The sequence below is a fragment of the Pithys albifrons genome, chromosome 2 (genome assembly GCF_047495875.1).
Source record: "Pithys albifrons albifrons isolate INPA30051 chromosome 2, PitAlb_v1, whole genome shotgun sequence".
NCBI classification, from domain to species: Eukaryota; Metazoa; Chordata; class Aves; order Passeriformes; family Thamnophilidae; genus Pithys; species Pithys albifrons.
The window spans coordinates 118,870,068-118,887,235 of record NC_092459.1 but is presented as its reverse complement, the minus strand read 5'-3'; the positions used below and the strand labels follow the sequence as shown (position 1 = coordinate 118,887,235).

Below are 17,168 nucleotides of genomic sequence, written 5' to 3'. Positions count from 1 at the left end.
GGAGTGAGTCCAGAGGAGGCCATGGAGATCCAGGGCTGGAGCCCCTCTGCTCTGGAGCCAGCCTGGGAGAACTGCGGGGGCTCACCTGGAGAAGAGAAGGATCCAGGGAGACCTGAGAGCCCCTTCCAGAGCCTGAAGGGGCTCCAGGAGAGATGTAGAGGGACTGGGGACAAGGGGCTGGAGTAACAGGAGAAGGAGGAATGGCTTCAACTGACAGTATCTGCTCTGGACAATGTCACCTCCATAAACAAGAACTTATCTGGCAAGAATTACCAGATGTTTCCCAGTCCTCTGCACACAACGTTTTGGAGGACATTGAACCACACAGCACACTTCAGGGTGAGAACTGGTCTTTTTTAATGAAGGCATCAAACTCCACTTCCACCAGACAAGAAGAAACTACTGCAAAGGTCACCGTTTCCTTCCTCCTCTCTACTTCCTTTTCCTGTATGCCAGGCAGCAGTGCAGCCTCCCACAGTCCTCAGTGTGCTCCTCCTTCTCTCCTTTACCACATGTCCTGGAGCAATACCCTCTGCAGCTCTTTTTTGACTGGCTTTTGGCTGTGGAAAGAAAGAAAGATGTACCTCTCCATAGACTAATTCATCGTGGTCAGCAGCAGAGTCCAATGTCCATGACACCACTCAGCTCCCATGGAGACCCCCAGGTGTGTCTAAGTCTAGGATGGGGTGATCCTGGAACTGAACTGCACTCCAAAAGTCTTGTGAACCAAACCCAACCAAAATCTCCATACAAGGCCCACCACCCACACCTTCTTTCCTGGAGCAATATTTTTTTGGAATCATGGAATTATTTGGATTGGAAGGAAGATCGTTCAGTTTCACTCACCTTCCAGTAGACCAGGTTGCTCCAAGCCCTGTCCAATCTGGCCTTGAACACTTCCTTGAACACTTTAACCTTAGTTCTTTTATGGTTCACTATTATCTCTCATTTCTGCTCCACACAATTTGGCACCTTACCTGGTGTGGCCATCAAGGCCATGAGGAAAACAGCAAAGACAACATAGATGATCCTCATGATTGGATATCCACCAGGATCACAGCAGCTCTGGGATGCAGCTTGCAGAGGGATCCTGGATCAGCTGCTGAGAAAAAGGCTGGAGACCCTGATATTTATAGCCATTTCTTGCCAGGGAAGACAGAGTTAAGGAGGAACGTGACTCTGCTGCTGTCCCAGGACACATTGTTTGCTGCCTAATGGGCTCCTGTGTCACTCCAACCCAGTGGCCATCTGACAATGAGACCTCCACTCTGTGCCTGTTTGTCACTGGCTCTGGGAGGGCATCTCATGTGGCCTCTGCAGGTGTCCCTCCCGTGGCTGCTTGGCCTCCTCTCGGTCTGGCTGCCAAAGCTTTGGCACAGACAACTGGGACTGTCAGTCCCTGCTCAGGGCACGTGGGGGTGGCTGATAGGAATGGTTGTGGGGATCAGTGTTACAGCAATGACTTGGAGACCCCTTCTTTCTCCCTTCACAGAGATCAGGGAGAACTGGAACCACACCAGCCAGTGCCACCCTGTGCATTCCCTGTCGAGCTCTAGACCCTCTACTGGAATCCAAAGCACTGTGGCAATTGGCATGTGAGTTGCTACAAAGTTGGAGTGTCTTTCCTACCAAAAACCCCTCTGGCTGAAGGTGAACTCAGCAGTCCAAGCCAAACATCTGGGATTCAATCAGTTGCCTGAACACAGACAGCACTATTGCAGAACTCCTAAAATTTCCCAAATTTCTCCTGTGTCAAGCACATCCAAGGGATTTGGAGGGCACTTTCTGCAGATAGGATAAATAGCAACTCAGCTTTAGTCTCTGAGTGTAGGACTTTGCAAACATTTATTAATGGAATATAGGAAAGCACTAAGGGCAGAGATGACCAGCATGACAACCCACTTATGCCTCTACTGCCCACCCAAAATGTCCTTCACCACATGCTGGGAAATATCATAGAATCATGGAAGGGTTTGGATTGGAAGGGACCTTAAAACACATCTCATTCCAACCCCCTGCCATGGGCAAGGGCACCTTCCACCATCCCAGGTTACTGGCAGGAGAAAAAGAAGTCCTGGCATTCCCATTTATACCAGACTGTGATTAATGTGTTCCTTTCCTCATTTCTTTTTCCCTTGTGGAGAAGGAAAGAAATAGCACAGCACCTCCAGTGCAGGAAGAGGCTGAACCCAAGCAGAGGCATTGCAGGGTGTGTTCCCTGGCAGTGAGTGAATGTTTGAGGCTGGACAATATTGGCACAGCACGACACCATTCCCTCTGGAATGGCCTGACACGGCTGGGGCTGCCTGCCCTGGAGAGCAAAATCTGCACAAGCACTTGCTCCAGATCTATCCATGTGAAAGAAATGGCAGTCAGGGGGTCCCTTCCACTCCATCCTTTCCATCCAACTGGATGCCACAGCTCTAAGAGGCTGAGCAGATCCAAGTCCCTGTGGATTTGCAGTTTTTCTCCCTTTCTGCAGTGTCCATCGCATTGCAAGGTCGCAGAAGAGAAGCAGAGGAGAAGATAAAGCAGAGGATTAAACTGCCCCAAATTTTCCCAATGCACCCCCACAGCTGTCCCCTCTCTAGAAGGGAAATGATCACTCACTCCCTTATAGCTCCTCTGCTTCCTGACTCCTCTACGGATGAAAACATCCTGCATTAGGTAGGTTGGTAATGCCAACAGTAACTCACAACAAATTTCACCTGGAAATACCATCCAGCAGAGCCCCAGGTGGCCCCCAGTGGTGGGTAAGGCCACACAGACCCCTCCTCAGGCAAGGGGGAGCAGAGCTGGTTGGAGCAGCTTTTCCTTGCAGAAGCTGTTTCACTGTTGGACTCTGTGTTGGGGTTACATGGCAAAGTTTTGGTAGCCAGGCAGGGGGGACTCCTGTGAGAAGATGCCTCAGTGTCCAGTGGAGCCAATTCCAGCTGGAGCCAAGATGGACCCACTGCTGGCCAAGGCTGAGCCCATCAGTGACAGTGGCAGCACCCCGGGGATAACAGAGTCAGGAAGGGCAAAGAAGTTGCTGTGCAGGAGCAATTGCAGGCAGAGAAAAGAGGGGTGAGAACAAGTGAGAGGAGCAGCCCCAGGGAGGGCAGAGCAGCAGGAGGGGCAGGAGCTGCTCCAGGGGCCAGAGCTGAGGTTCTCCTGCAGCCCAAGGGGCAGCCCCGGGGAGGACCCTGAGGTGCCCCTGCAGCACATGGGGGACCAGGGGGGAGCAGAAAGGCACCCACAGCCCCTGGAGACCCCACCCCAGCGAGCCCAGAGAGGGCTGTGACCTGTGGGAAGCCATCCTGGAGCAGGGACCTGGCAGGAGCTGTGTCCCCATAGAGAGAGGAGCCCACTCTGGAACAGGGACCTGGCAGGACCTGTGTCCCCATGGAGAGAGGAGCCCACCCTGGAGCAGGGACCTGGCAGGATCTGTGTCCCCATAGAGAGAGGAGCCCACTCTGGAGCAGGGACCTGGCAGGAGCTGTGTCCCCATAGAGAGAGGAGCCCACCCTGGAGCAGGGACCTGGCAGGAGCTGTGTCCCCATAGAGAGAGAAGCCCAGGCTGGAGCAGGGACCTGGCAGGAGCTGTGTCCCCATGGAGAGAGGAGCCTACCCTGGAGCAGGGACCAGGCAGGGCTTGGGACCCCATGGGATACCCACACTGTATCAGCCTGTTCCTAAGGGACTGACCCGATGAAAAGGGGCCAACACTGGAGCAGGGGAAGAGTGTGAGGAGTCCAACTCTTGAGGAAGAAAGAGCAGCAGAGACAACACGTGACGAACTGGCCACAGCTCCCCTTCCCTGTTCCCCTGCTGAGGGGAGGAGGGAGGGAGTTCAGGAGTGAAGCTCAGCTCAGGAAGGAGTAGGTGGGAGAGAGGGAGGTATTTTAAGGTTTGTTTTCCTTTCTCATTACCCTGCCCTGACTTTGTTTCCCACATCTGTGGATTTGCTGCAATTTTCATGGAAAGAGAGTTGTCTTGTGGTTAGGGGAGATGTTATTGAACCACCCCCATTATAACCTGTAACCCAAAAAAGAACTAAAGAGCTAAAATATTCTCTGCTGTTCCCAGAGGGTTGTGTTAAGGGCCATGGAGAAGGCAAGAGGGAAAATTACTCCAGGGAAAATAACCCTTTTTCCCAAATCCCCACCCCAGCTCTGCTGCTCCTTGTCAGTCAAAGTTCAGGGTTTTTTGGTGCTGATGAGCCTTTGGTCTGGGCTTGGGAAATCTGTTTGGATGATTTAAAAGGGATCATGGGAACACCATTGACCACACTACACATGCCAGAGTTACAGCTCCTTTTTTTCTCTTTTTAATTATTGAGAGGAGGGGGTGACAATTGGGTTACACAGCTGGGACTGCTCCCAGAGCCACCATGGTGCCTCCTCTTCCTCAGGTGCTTCCTTTTGAGCTCCTATTTCCCCTTCCAGACAGGTGGGACACAGCAGTAGTTCTTGCAGTCAGCAGAGTAGGACCATGTGTCCCCCTTGAAGCACTGGCTGGAGCAGTACCCCACGTTGGAGCAGGTCTTCAGGATCTTCCCATAGCCTGCAGGGTGACAGAGGGAGAGTTGTTGGGTCAGGAGAGGTGCCTCTGTGCTCCATTTCCATGCCCTCCCATCCCCTCCAAGGTGGGTGACAGTGGCCAGCAGGATGAGACCCTGTTTTTAGGGAGGTCCTGCTTTGTTCTTCCAGAGCTCCTGCCCAAGCCCAGCCCCAAAGCTGGAAGGGACCTTGAAGGGCACAAACCTGAGCAGCTCCTTATACATCTCCCTGCAAATGCAGTTTGAGAAAGATGGTCCCAAGGAGAACAGTTCCATCCCCCTCATGAGAGAACCCCCAAAAGCAAAGTTCATAAGATGCTTCTCTGTGCACATCTCTGTTTCCTGGTCTTGTACCTCTCCTCAAATGATCAGTGTTTTCAGAGCAGAGCAGCACACCAAGGATGCTGCAAAGGGCTTAAAATTGGCCCCACAGCTGCCTTGCACCAAATATTCACTCCAAAAAGGTTAAAAGGGGGTCCAGGGAAAGACTTGCCCCAGGTGGGTGAGAATTAATCTCTGAAGGGGGTTTCTAATGCTGGTTTGGGAGATCTCAGCCCCAAATCCCCTCTTTACTCCTGTGCAGGGACCAGAGAGCTTTAGAGTCTCAGAAACAGGGATTAGCAGCGAGAGCCATGGAACATCAGGAAATAAAACATAGTCATGGAATGGTTTGGATTGGAAGAGACATTAAAGATCAACCCCTTCCAACCCCCTGCCGTGGGGAGGGACACCTTCCACTAGACCAGATTACTCCAAACCCCAACCAGCCTGGCCTTGGAGACTTCCAGGGATGGAGCAGCCACAGCTTCTCTGTGTAACCTCTGCCAGGGCCTCCCCACAATCACAGGGAAGAATTTCTTCCCAATATCCAAACTAAATCTACCCTCTTTCAGCTTAAAGGCATTAAACATACTCACTAGTGAGCTTTGACAGAGAAAATGAGTTGCCCAGGAGAGTCCCCTCTGGCACTAAGGATGTCTTTGAGCTCCCAGAAGTGGCCAAGTCCAGACTCTTGTTTGGAATTGTCTGGGCTGGACTCACTTCCAAGCTGGATACTGAAGTTTTAACCTCCATTTCACAGAATTTCACAGATTATTTCTCTATAAATCCCTCTGAGGTGGTTCTTATTTTATTGTCCCTTGGAAGAAGTCATTAAAGCACCTGGCCAGGTTTAGAGCAACCACCTCAGAGGGCAAGAACTGTATTTGCAAGAGCTACAGTTATTTTAGAAGAATCCCAACAAATAAAAGGCTCATCTAACCCCATCTTACCTGGAGTGGCCAGGGAGACCAGGAGGAAGACGGCGAAGACCAGGTAGAGGAATTTCATGGCTGGAGTTCAGCTGGGACCTCAGCAAGGCTGGAGAGAGGAGAGTCAGAGAACTCAGAGGGAGGAGATGATGTGCAGGGAGGCTGCAGCTCCTGGTTTTTATAGAGCCTTTCCCTGAGGATGCCGGGGAGACTCGGGAATTCATCCAAGTCGTGCCGCTGTCGGCTGGACGGGCAGTGATGGCACAAGAACTCCCTGTGTGCTGCTGGCAGCCACCTCCTCCCCAGATGGGTTGCCCAATATCAGATGGGATTTCAGCACACCTTGGAACACAAAAGAATAGGGGCTGTTGGCAGCAGAGTCCTGAGGATGGGTCAGAGGGACCTGATGGAGATCTTCGGGTGCAGTGATGGGGGACAACAAGATCAGTATCAGGGAATTTCAGGCCTTTCCCAACCTCTGGCAGGGATGCAGCAGGATGCAATGGGGCTACGATGCACTGATAACTCTCCCTCCATTGTCCAGACTGATCACCATGTGGGACTGAGGGTTGGAAAGGACCCATGTTCCCATCCCTGATAAATCCATCAACCACCACAGTCAGTGTAGTCTCTGGTCGTCCCCTCTCACCCCCCTGATGGATGGGCAGGAGCACTGGAGCTGACAGATCCCAGGCCTTGGAGACACTTTGATCATCATCTCTTACTCACAAACCATCCAGACAGTCCTGGGATTTCAAACAGAAGCCAAATTCTGCGAGGGAACTTTTCTTTTCCAGCCCCAGCTCACTGGGCTGTTTAATGGTTTGAGAAACAGCCAGAAAAACAGAGGCAAGTGGTGGAGGGACAAGAGGCTGCTGCTGGTGCAGAATTCCTCAGTATCCTCAAACTTAAATCTGCAAAGGGCTGAAGATCAATCCTACAACACTGAGAAACAGGAGAGCAAAACATCAAACCTTGAATCAGTGTCAGTTTATGGTTGAGAATTTGGAAGCACAGATAATCTCTGGGTCTGAAATACCTAAAGCCAGTCAGGAAGGAGGTTTGGGAGTCCTGCATCAGTCTCTGGGGTGACACACTGGTGTGTGCTCTGCTCATCTCCCCATCTCTGGTGGTCTGTGGTAGGGAAAGAAGATGCTAAAAGAAAGGTGGCAGAGCTGGGCACTTGTTTTCTTAAAATTAAATGTACTGGCACTCATCAGCTGAGGGGAGAGACACTCAGTGGAAGGGGATTTCAAGCTGTAAAAATTCCAGAGGCCTAAGGAAGACAGAACTGCAGTTCTTCAATTTTTACAACCCTAGAAACAGGTGGGATGCAAAGGTAAATTATGCATTTAATAAAAATGTAACCAAAAAATTCCTCTTTCACACTGAGCACAGCTGAAACATGGAACTTGGACACGAAAATTGAGGAGTTAAAATGCATCGAAAGGACAAACATACTGAAAAAGCCATTTGTAAATTAAAGTAGCAGGTGCAAACTTAAAAATCAGATGTAAAAGCTTCTTGAGGAAGTCAACAAATTTCCTGTGACTGGAGGGTGGGGAGTTTTACTGAGTGAGAACACACATTTTTGGACTCTTTCCCAGCTCCCACTTGTGCCTGCACCAGGCTCTTCACTGGGACTTGGCCCAGCTTTATGTTCCTCCCTGTGATCTGACTGAGGGAAGAAACTGGATAAAAGCAAAGTAGAGAAGTCTGTGCACCTTTTCTGCTCCATCACCACCATTTTCAACTGCTGTTCTCAGGACTTGGTCCATTTTTCCTTAAAGACCTTCAGCACTGGTGCTTCCACACTCTGTTCTTTCTGCTCCACATTCCTGTCACTACAAAGGCTTCCCCGTAGCTCCAGTGAGGAGCTTTTTCTTCTGACTGGGCACTGACTTCCCATCCTGGCCTCCCAGAGCAGACTGTACCTATCCAATATATCCCATCGCTGGGATTTAAGGACTGTCATGTTTTCTGTGTCTTCTCTTTTCTGGTCATCATTATTCCACTTGCTTCAGTCTTTTCTCACATGTCAGATCTCATTCATAGAACCACAGAACCCTTTAAGATGGATAATTCCTCTGACATCAAGTCCAGCTGTTCCCCCCAGCACTGCCAAAGCCACCACTAACCCACGTCCCCAAGTGCCACATCCAGATGTCTCTTAAATCCCCCCAGGGATGGGGACACCACCCCTGCCCTTGGCAGCTGTGCCAATGCCTGAGAACCCTTTCAGTGAACAATTTTTTTCCCCAAGAGTCAATCTAAATCTCCACTGGTGCAATCTGAGGCCGTTTCCTCTCCTCCTGTCCCTATTCCCTGGAGCAGAGCCCAACAACCCTCCGGGTCCCTCCTTCTGTCAGGGAGTTGCAGAGAGGCAGAAGGTCCCCCCTGAGCCTCCTTTTCTCCAAGCTGAGCCATCTCAGCTCCCTCAGCTGCTCCTGCTGCTCCAGCCCTTCCCAGCTCCGTTCCCTTCCCTGCACAAGCTCCAGCCCATCAATGTCTTTCTTGTCTGAGGGGCCCAGAACTACCCCCAGCACTGGAGGTGCCTCAGCCGGGCCAGGAGAGGGAGATGGTCACATTTCTTGACCTCTTGCCATTCCTCAAGCCCCTTTCCTGCTTTCCTGGGGCATGGAGTGCACAGCTGGATGGCTGCACTTTCCAGGGGGTGTGCCCTGCAGTGGGTACATCCCGTGTTTCACCACCTTACCTTTTGTTTGCACTTGTAGGACAATTGGTGCTGGTTTCCCAACACTGTGACATTGCTCTTTGGTGCCTCCCTGTGATCTCCTGCAACACAAAGTTTCCCTGCAGAACTCCCATAATGCCAGAAACTCCTTGTTCTGTATCTCCAGCTCATTATCCTTCTCTGTATAGACAAGGTAGCTTTCCCTATTACTTAATTAAAGTTTCTTCATCATCTTTTTAGCATGAGAAGATCCACTGGAATGCTAATCCTCTCCTCTAATGCTTTGCAGTCCTTTTCAGCTTCTTATTTGTCATTTTTTTAAGCATTCTTGCTAGACAGACATGAAAATTATTAGGCAGGATGGCACTGAAATAACAACAGGTTTCTGATCAGATGTGGTGTGGCAATTCATTTCCTCAGCTTCATTTACATATTTGCCTACAACCCCTTTAATCAGCTGCATAATCGTTCTTTAAAGATTTCTGGCAAAATACCCACATTGATCTTGGGCCAAATCAATGTGATGAAAATCAGACCAAGTCCAGGATCCTGCCCCTGGGATGGGACACCCCTGGGATCAACCCAGGCTGGGGCTGAACCGATGGAGAGCAGCCCTGGGGAGAAGGACTTTGGGTTCTGGTGGGGGAGAGGCTGGACATGCCCCCCATGAGCACTCCCAGCCCAGAAACCCCCCATGCCCTGGGCACATCCCACAGTGTGGGCAGCAGGGAAGGGGGGGATTCTGCCCCTCTGCCCCCTCAGGTGAGACCCCACCTGCAGAGCTGCCTCCAGCCCTGGGAACAACAGCACAAGGATGTGGAGCTGCTGGAGTGAGTCCAGAGGAGGCCCTGGAGATGCTCCAGGGCTGGAGCCCCTTTGGAACCAGGCTGGGAGAGCTGGGGGGGTCACCTGGAGAAGAGAAGAATCCAAGGAGACCTGAGAGCCCCTTCCAGAGCCTAAAGGGGACTTACAAGAAGGCCAAAGAGGGACTTTTCACGCAGCCATAGAACAACAGGACAAGGAAGAATGGTCTTAAACTGATGGAGGACAGGGTTAGATGGGATGTTGGGAAGAAATTCTTCCCTGTGAGGGTGGGCAGGCCCTGGCACAGGTTGCCCAGAGAAGCTGTGGCTGCCCCATCCCTGGCAGTGTCCAAGGCCAGGTTGGGCAGGATTTGGAGCAACCTGGACTAGTGGAAGGTGTCCCTGCCCATGGCAGGAGGTGGAACAAGATGGACTTTAAGGTCTCTTCCATCCCAAACCATGCTGTGATTCTATTCCATGATTCCATGAGCCTCACTGGCAGTGCACCAGTCAGGGTTGGATGCACCCTAAAACTATTCCCTATCACAGATCTGATGTCCTGATATTGTCTATTGTGTCCATGCCTTGCAGACAGTGTCCAGAGCTTATCAGAAAGGTGCCCAGACTGAATGTCCTGCACTGCTGGGCAGAGGTTCTGCTTCCTGGTGGCTCCACATGTTCTGGTGGCCACATCCTGGTAGCCAGATCTGGAGAAGAGGAATGGCCCCCGTGTGCCCCCTGGAGCACAGCCCTGGCTGCCAAGAGCCTTTGTGAGTGGCCCCAGTGGGTCGGGGTGACACTGCACACCCCAGCAAGCAAACACCACCTCTCTGCAGAGGGGTTTGCTCCAGTTTCTCCTCTCACCACACCACTTGTGGCAGGAGTCCCTCTATAAAACCCCAGTCCCCCACCCACCCTGGTCAGCTCAGATACACCTTCCTCCCCGTGCCGAGACCTCCCCTGGCCTCCAGCCATGAGGGTGCTCTGCCTGCTCTTTGCTGTGCTCCTGCTTTTCTCTTTGGCCACCCCAGGTAAGACAGAGACTTCTGGATATGGAGAAGTGGAGTGACCCCAGAGGCTGTGGGTACAGCTGCCTGTCTCCTCTCCAGCCTCAGTCAATGCCTTGGGGTGAGGGAGGTGGTTCCTCTCACCCAGCTTTGGCAGTAGAGATCAGGCACCAGCAGGCAGCCCTGGCTGCTGTACCCAGCCAAGCTTGCCCAAAGGATCTGGGATGAGGTGGATGCCACACTGCAAATCCAGCTCTCACACTCATGCTGAAGATCCAGAGGAATGGCTTGTAAGTGTCCAGTGGTCCACCAGCTCAATGGGGACAGAAAACATGTCCTGTCCCATGTGGGTCTAAACCCAAAGACACCCAGTGAGTGCATCAGTAGCACTGGGGAGCAGCAAGGGGATAAATTTAGGGGTTTTCCTTCCTACACCTCTATAATTTTCCCCAATAACCCTCCTCTCCCTCCCTCCCACTGCAGGGCATGGGCAGCACAAGGGCTCCTGTGACGGGTACTGCTCCTACATGTGTGGCAAAACCGACGAGTGGACCTTCAGCCCATCCTGTGGGAAGATGTACTGCTGCATCCCCCCACCCAAAAAGGGAAAATGATTGGAGGGATCCCGGCCATGGAGGAGCAGCAGCGCTCAGGGTGGAGCTCCCGGCGCTGTGATCACTGCTGTGACCACGCAGGTTTCCAAGTAAAGATGGGCAGATAAGATTTCAGTGTTCTCTGTGGTTTATTCGTCTCGTGGGAGGGGAGAGGCAGGAGAGGTTGGCAGCCAAAACTCCCTGGAGTGTGATCATGACACACCCCTGAGAGCCCCGGGGGGTTTCTGATCCCTAACTCCAAAGTGACACACAGGAAAAGCAAAGGCTTTGGGATTTTCCTCTTGCTTCAAAGCACGGCCATGGCAAAGGTTGGCAGAGGCTGATTGCCTGGTGTTGTGCCTCCCTCCTCCACAAGATAAATCCCAGTTTGTTTTTAGGGGATCCAACAGCCCCCTAAAGCCCCTTTGGTTCCACTCAGCAAAGGTTCTCTATTCCATGGGGGGATAGAAATCAGAGACAAAGCCACCACCTTTCCATTCCACCCCAAAATCCCACTCCTGGGGTGTCCATCCTCATCCCAGTGTGGCCACTCAGGTTTTGGGATACTGTGGTTGTCCTGGGCACCCTTGTACTAATCAAGTGACTTCCCAGCACAGCCTGTGACCAGGTTATTCCATTGGGGGTCACCAATAATGGAAGAAAAGACGAGGATTTCTTCAGTGTCCCCTTCCCCACCCACTCCACTGTGGGGTGGACCTTTCACTCCAGGTGTTCTGCAAGGGGACATGGAATGACCTGGAGTGGGGTGGCTCAAAAAGGGCAGCCAGACAAGCCCTGGGAGCAACACTGCAGGGGGAGATGTTTGGATGGAAAGGGGCCATGGGACAGAAAACAGCCCAGTTTGTGTGAAAACCTCCAGGAAACGCAACCAGTTTCCAGCCATGGGGACCTGCAAACCCAGGAAAAGGCTTTGTACTGGTAATAGTAGGACTGAAGGATGCTCAGGAGAGCAAACTGTGAGATAAGGACTCTGAGGGGGTTACACCCAGATTGCAGAGGCTGAGGACTGGGCAGCAGGAAAATATCCCATCTGATACAGGATGACCCACCAAGAGCCACTGGTTGTAGTAAAAACTCACCTGATCCCACACAACAGGACATGAGAGAAGGAAAACTCAGCTACACACACCATGTGTTGGTGACACCTCACAGACACACAAGGGTGGAAGTTTGATTAAAAACTGCAGAGGAAAATGCTGAACAAGAATAAAAACTTCATTTCCTGTTTCTTTACCATTTTTCATCAAGGAAAAAGTAGAATTGTGAGAGAAGAGTGAAAGGAAAAGCCATGAGAGAGTGAATGAACTCCAAAATGGGGGTTTGAAGTGGTGCCTCTCACTCTGCTGCTTCTCCAGCCTTCAAAATGTTTCTGCAGATAAAAATGTTTCCAGCACCAGCAGTTGGAGCAGCCTGGGATAGTGGAAGGTGCCCCAGCCCATGGCAGAGGGGTTGGAATGAGATGAGCTTTAAAGATCCCTCTCAACTCAAACCATTCCATGATCCCACGAGATTACAAATTCCAGCTATGCCAAGTAGCAGATTTGTATCCTGGAAATCACCTTTTTGAGGAGAAATAATTTAATATTTAAACCCTCCAGAGCCAGGACTGATGAAATACTGGATTACAGGAGTTTCTTGTGTTTACAGGGAGAAAACACCAACTGCTGGACTTGGCTCAAAGTTGTCCCCCAGGAAGGTCCCTCTGCAGCACAGGTCACACTGTGCTTGCTCTCCACACCTTTGCAGGAGACACAGGGGGTGGAAAGGCCACTCCTTATGCACTTAATCTCAATAAGGCAGCTCTATAAAAACGTGGAGACTGTTAAAAAGAGGATAAAGGGGACAGTTAAAGGAGTTGAATGCCTGCAAATAGACTCTTTGCAAGCACTGAGGGAGCTGTTTGAGGCCGCCGTGATGGAGACTCGGGGAAAATGTATGACAGCTGTTAGAAATGCCCTGAGAAAGAGCAGAAGGAAAAGGTCACAGAAGAGCAGTGGGATGAGGGAGGTTGTTAGAAAGGAAAAGCTGAAACTGTGTCCAAACATGGGAAATAGAAAAGACAATAAACTGGGCCTGACAAAGTGTAAAACACAATAAGGCAGCTCAGCAGAGAATTGCAGGAAGAGCTTGCAAAAGGCGAGGAAACCTCTAAAAATAAGTCTTTTTTTTCTTTTCCAAGCACATCAGGAACATGAAACCTGACAGAGAGTGTGGCCAGAGCAATAAAACTAATAAAAGCTAAGGCTGCTCCACAGAAGCTGAATGAAATGTTTGCAGTTGTGCTCACCTTGCACAAGGAAGGTCTTGATGCTGAACTCTCCTTTGTAGGGACTCATGAAGGGACTTGTTTTGAAGTTACAGGAGATGGAAGAGAAGGAATAAGAAACAACAAATCACCAAGATCCAGATCTTTCCCCCCAAAAAAGTCTTAAGGGAATTCAAGGATGAAATACCAGCCTCCTAAGGGCAGTGTGTGATCTCCTCAGCCTGGAGAAGAGAAGGCTTAAGGGAGACCTGAGAGCCCCTTCCAGAGCCTAAAGGGGCTCCAGGAGAGCTGGAGAGGGACTTGGAACAAGGACTGGAGGGACAGGACACAGGGAATGGCTTCCCACTGCCAGAGGGCAGGGCTGGGGGGGATATTGGGAAGGGATTCCTGGGTGTGAGGGTGGGCAGGCCCTGGCACAGGTTGGGCAGAGAAGCTGTGGCTGCCCCATCCCTGGAAGTGTCCAAGGCCAGGTTGGAGCAACCTGGGATAGTGAGAGGTGTCCTTGTCCATGCCAGGGGGTTGGAACTAATGATCATTAAGGTCCCCTCCAACCCAAACCATTCCATGATTTTATGATCTATTGCTTAAGAAAGTTTTCCTGTGTAAAGATGAGACATGCTGGTTTTTATGGGGAAAAAATTCTTCAAGGTTTGCCAGCCAGGATTGTACCAGTTTTAAATATAATAACATGGGAAAACCAGGAAAATCTTGTCCTAAAACCTACCAGAGTTCCCAAAAGGAGACAGCAGATGAGGGCTAGAGAGACTGGGCTACAAAAGGAAGGGACCAGAACTGTGGGGTGGAGATGCAGGAAAAGGAGGTCATGGGGAGCACTGCTGGGGCTACAGCAGTAAATTTGGTCATAAAAGATGCAGGAAAGGGATAGAATGGAAAGGCAGCAAAGTTTGTTACTAATTCTGTGTTGTTGAGGTAACCAAGGTGAGGGCTGTGGAAAGACCTCACCGGTTTGAGGGGCTGAGGCCAAATGGGGCTGATGAAATTCAGTGCAGGTCGATGTAGAGTGAGGCACATGGGGAAAAACCCCCTAATTTTATATGTAAATGAAGAGTTCTGTGTGGGTTATTTGATTGCCAGGTAGAGATTGGGAATGCAAGAGGGAGAGTGAACAGGGAGAAGCCTCATTGCACTGTGTTGTTTGATGAATCTCAGGAATTCCAGCCAGGCATTTTGGGAGCCTCTTTTTTTTGGCTTTTCCCATGTGTTTGCCTCCTTTTAATGACAGTGAATCTTCCTGTGAAGAAGAGGGAAGAGCTGGAGACTCATAGGTACCACTCAGAGAGGGAAAGCTGAGATCTGATGAGCCTTCAGCCTCGTTCTTATTGAGGAGACATCAACCAGAAAGAGCCCTGATGGATCATTTCTTTGCTATTTATACAAACTGCACTCAACCAGAAGGGCCCCAACGCTAAAGAAGAGCCAGTGCAGGCTCTTCCCTGATCCCTGCCTGTGCTTCCATGTGGGTGCAAGTGCAGGGAAGCAGATGGGCACATTAACAGGAATCTCTGGGGCAGACCCTCTCCTCCTGCCTGGCATTCCTCCCTCTGCCAGGGCAGATGCACTGACTGTCACTACAAGCAGAGACACATTTTCAAATGTAGAGCACCAGGCTGTGAATCTGGGAACTCCAGATTTGTGTGCAAAGAGGGGCTTTTGCTGCTCTGGTTTCTTTTAAAATGTTTCTGTCAAAGTCTTATCTCACTGAAAATAACCTAGAGAGGAAAACAGGAGGAAAAGGAATCTCTGCCAGGATCCAATCTGTTATGGAATCATAGAATGATTTGGGTTGGAAAGGATCTTAAAGCCCACCCAGTTCCACCCCCTGCCATGGGCAGGGACACCTCCCACCAGCCCAGGTTGCTTCAAGCCCTGTCCAACCTGGCCTTGGACACTTCCAGGGATGGGGCAGCCACAGCTTCTCTGGGCAACCTGTGTGATGTTGTAGCTTCTAAAAACAGAGCTCAGGGAAACACCTTTTATTTTGGAGCTGCAATTTATGGTGCTGTGTTAATTGATATTCACCATAAATGGACAATGATCTCAGGCATGTGGTCTGATTTTTGGGGTTCTCCTGTGCAGAGTCAGAGTTGGACTCGATGGTCCTTCTGAGTCCCTTCCAACTCAGGCTGTTCTGTGACCTTGTGATCATTTCTCAAGCCACTTTATCTGTCAGTCAGGAAAGACAAAGAGGGGTTTTTTCCCCAAATGCCTCTCTTTTCAAGATGTGGAACACCATGAAATCTTGACACGAGAGGGGTGAATAAAAGACAGCATTAAAGTGTCGTGGGTTTAGCTGGAAACCCACAGCAATTCAGGCATAGTTTCCACTCCTGCACGTGTTCTACTGCTCTCTACAACCTCCTGACAGGAGGGTGGAGCCAGGTGGGGCCAGTCTGTTCTTTCAGGTGAAAAGAGACAGGGCAAAAGGAAACATCTCAAGTTGTGCCAGGGGAGGTTTAGGTTGGATATTAAGAAAAATTCTTCACTGGAAGGTTATCCTGCCCTGGCACAGCTGCCCAAGACAGTGGTGGTGTCTCCACCCCCAGAGGGATTTAAAAGCCACGTGGATGTGGCACTTGGGGACATGGTGAGTGCTGGGGGAGGGTTGTACTTCATGATCTCAGAGGGTTTTTCCAACCTAAGTGTCTCTATGGTTCTGTTGTAGTCTATAAATATGAAAGTATCTCTGCTTTCTCAGTCAAAATTATGGTTTCTTCTCCAGATTTGCCTGGACTTCCATGCCCCCAAGTCTTCCGACTTTTTCTTTTATTCATTTTTTTACCATTTTTTTAGTTTTCTTACTAAATTCACTGGTGAAAGGAAAGGAAGCAAAGGGAAATACAGGTGATAACTGAAGGAGGTTCCTTTGCTGAAATTTCTGCAATGACTTCAGGTTACCAAGGCCCACGAGATGGTTCCAGACCTGTGAAATCTGTGGGCTCACACTCACCTAATCCAGTCCTGGAGCAGTGACATAGAGAACATCCTATGAGAGATTATTAACAATGGCCTAATTCTACAACATGAAGGACTAAAATTGCTCCAGAGTTGGTGAGAATGTCTTTTGACAAGACCAAAATCACTGGGAGATCAGAGCTGCTGCTGCCAGAGATGTGCTACCCAAATCCTTTCTTTTTAAGGAACAACCAAGAGGGAAACCAAGACTGTCAGTTCTCAGCCCCTTTTTTCCTCTGCTGCAGAGTTTTTAGTTATATGTTTCTCTTCTCCTTTCCATGTATCCATTCCCCATCCCAAGCCCATGGAGCTCACCAGAAATTGGCTTTACTCATTGTATTTTCTGGAGGAGAAGGAGGTGGAAGCTGCCCCTTGGCTACTGGGGGTTTATCATGTTTCCAGGAGCTCCTTGAACACCTGCAGCACCTTCTGGCCATCACTGGATGGTCTCCCCTGCTCCATTTTAGGTCCCTCTATCTACATTTTTCACTTCCACCAATCCCTTTGTTTCTTTGCGTTGTCTTACAATTCTTGTGTTTCTCCAACCTTGTGCCTCTTTTCCAAAACACCTTCAGATGCCCCAAGATTTCAGTAGAACTGATCACTGCCAGCACTCAAAACCCACTGTGAGGACATGGGGACATGAGGCAGGACATCATCAGAAAGACAATGACCCAGTTTCTATATAGAAGGTTCCCTGTGGTGACTCCACAGGCTGAGGATGGACATAATCATGGGAGCAGGAAAGGCAGCTGCAAATATTCCTTTTACAGACCCTGCTGGGGCTGCTTTATACCCACAGCAGGTACATGGGAATGACTCCAGCAGACCCTCTTGTAGGTGGTCTCAGGTTCCTTTGGGGACTGGAGGGCAGGAATGATGCTGTCCCAAAGATCCTTCTGAAGAAGGTCTATGGAAGATGCTGAAGGGAGTGTGGAATGTTGCAGCCACCGTTCCCACTCATTCCCAAGCCAAGGTAACAATAGTCTGCCATCAGGACATCAGGATCTCTGATGGATA

The 17,168-nt window shown here is 50.3% G+C and overlaps 2 protein-coding genes across 2 annotated transcripts; one reads left to right on the top strand and one right to left on the bottom strand.

The window, feature by feature from the left end:
* Positions 1-4,411: 4,411 nt before the first annotated feature.
* LOC139668519 (cygnin-like) lies at positions 4,412-5,869 on the bottom strand. The gene is made up of 2 exons (XM_071548120.1): positions 5,812-5,869; positions 4,412-4,545 (listed from the first exon to the last, which is right to left on the bottom strand). The coding sequence occupies exons 1-2, from the start codon at positions 5,867-5,869 to the stop codon at positions 4,412-4,414; spliced, it is 192 nt and encodes a 63-aa protein (XP_071404221.1).
* Positions 5,870-10,261: 4,392 nt separating this feature from the next.
* Positions 10,262-10,909, top strand: LOC139668518 (small basic protein 1-like). Its single transcript, XM_071548119.1, has 2 exons — positions 10,262-10,319; positions 10,779-10,909. The coding sequence occupies exons 1-2, from the start codon at positions 10,262-10,264 to the stop codon at positions 10,907-10,909; spliced, it is 189 nt and encodes a 62-aa protein (XP_071404220.1).
* The last annotated feature ends 6,259 nt before the right edge of the window (positions 10,910-17,168 follow it).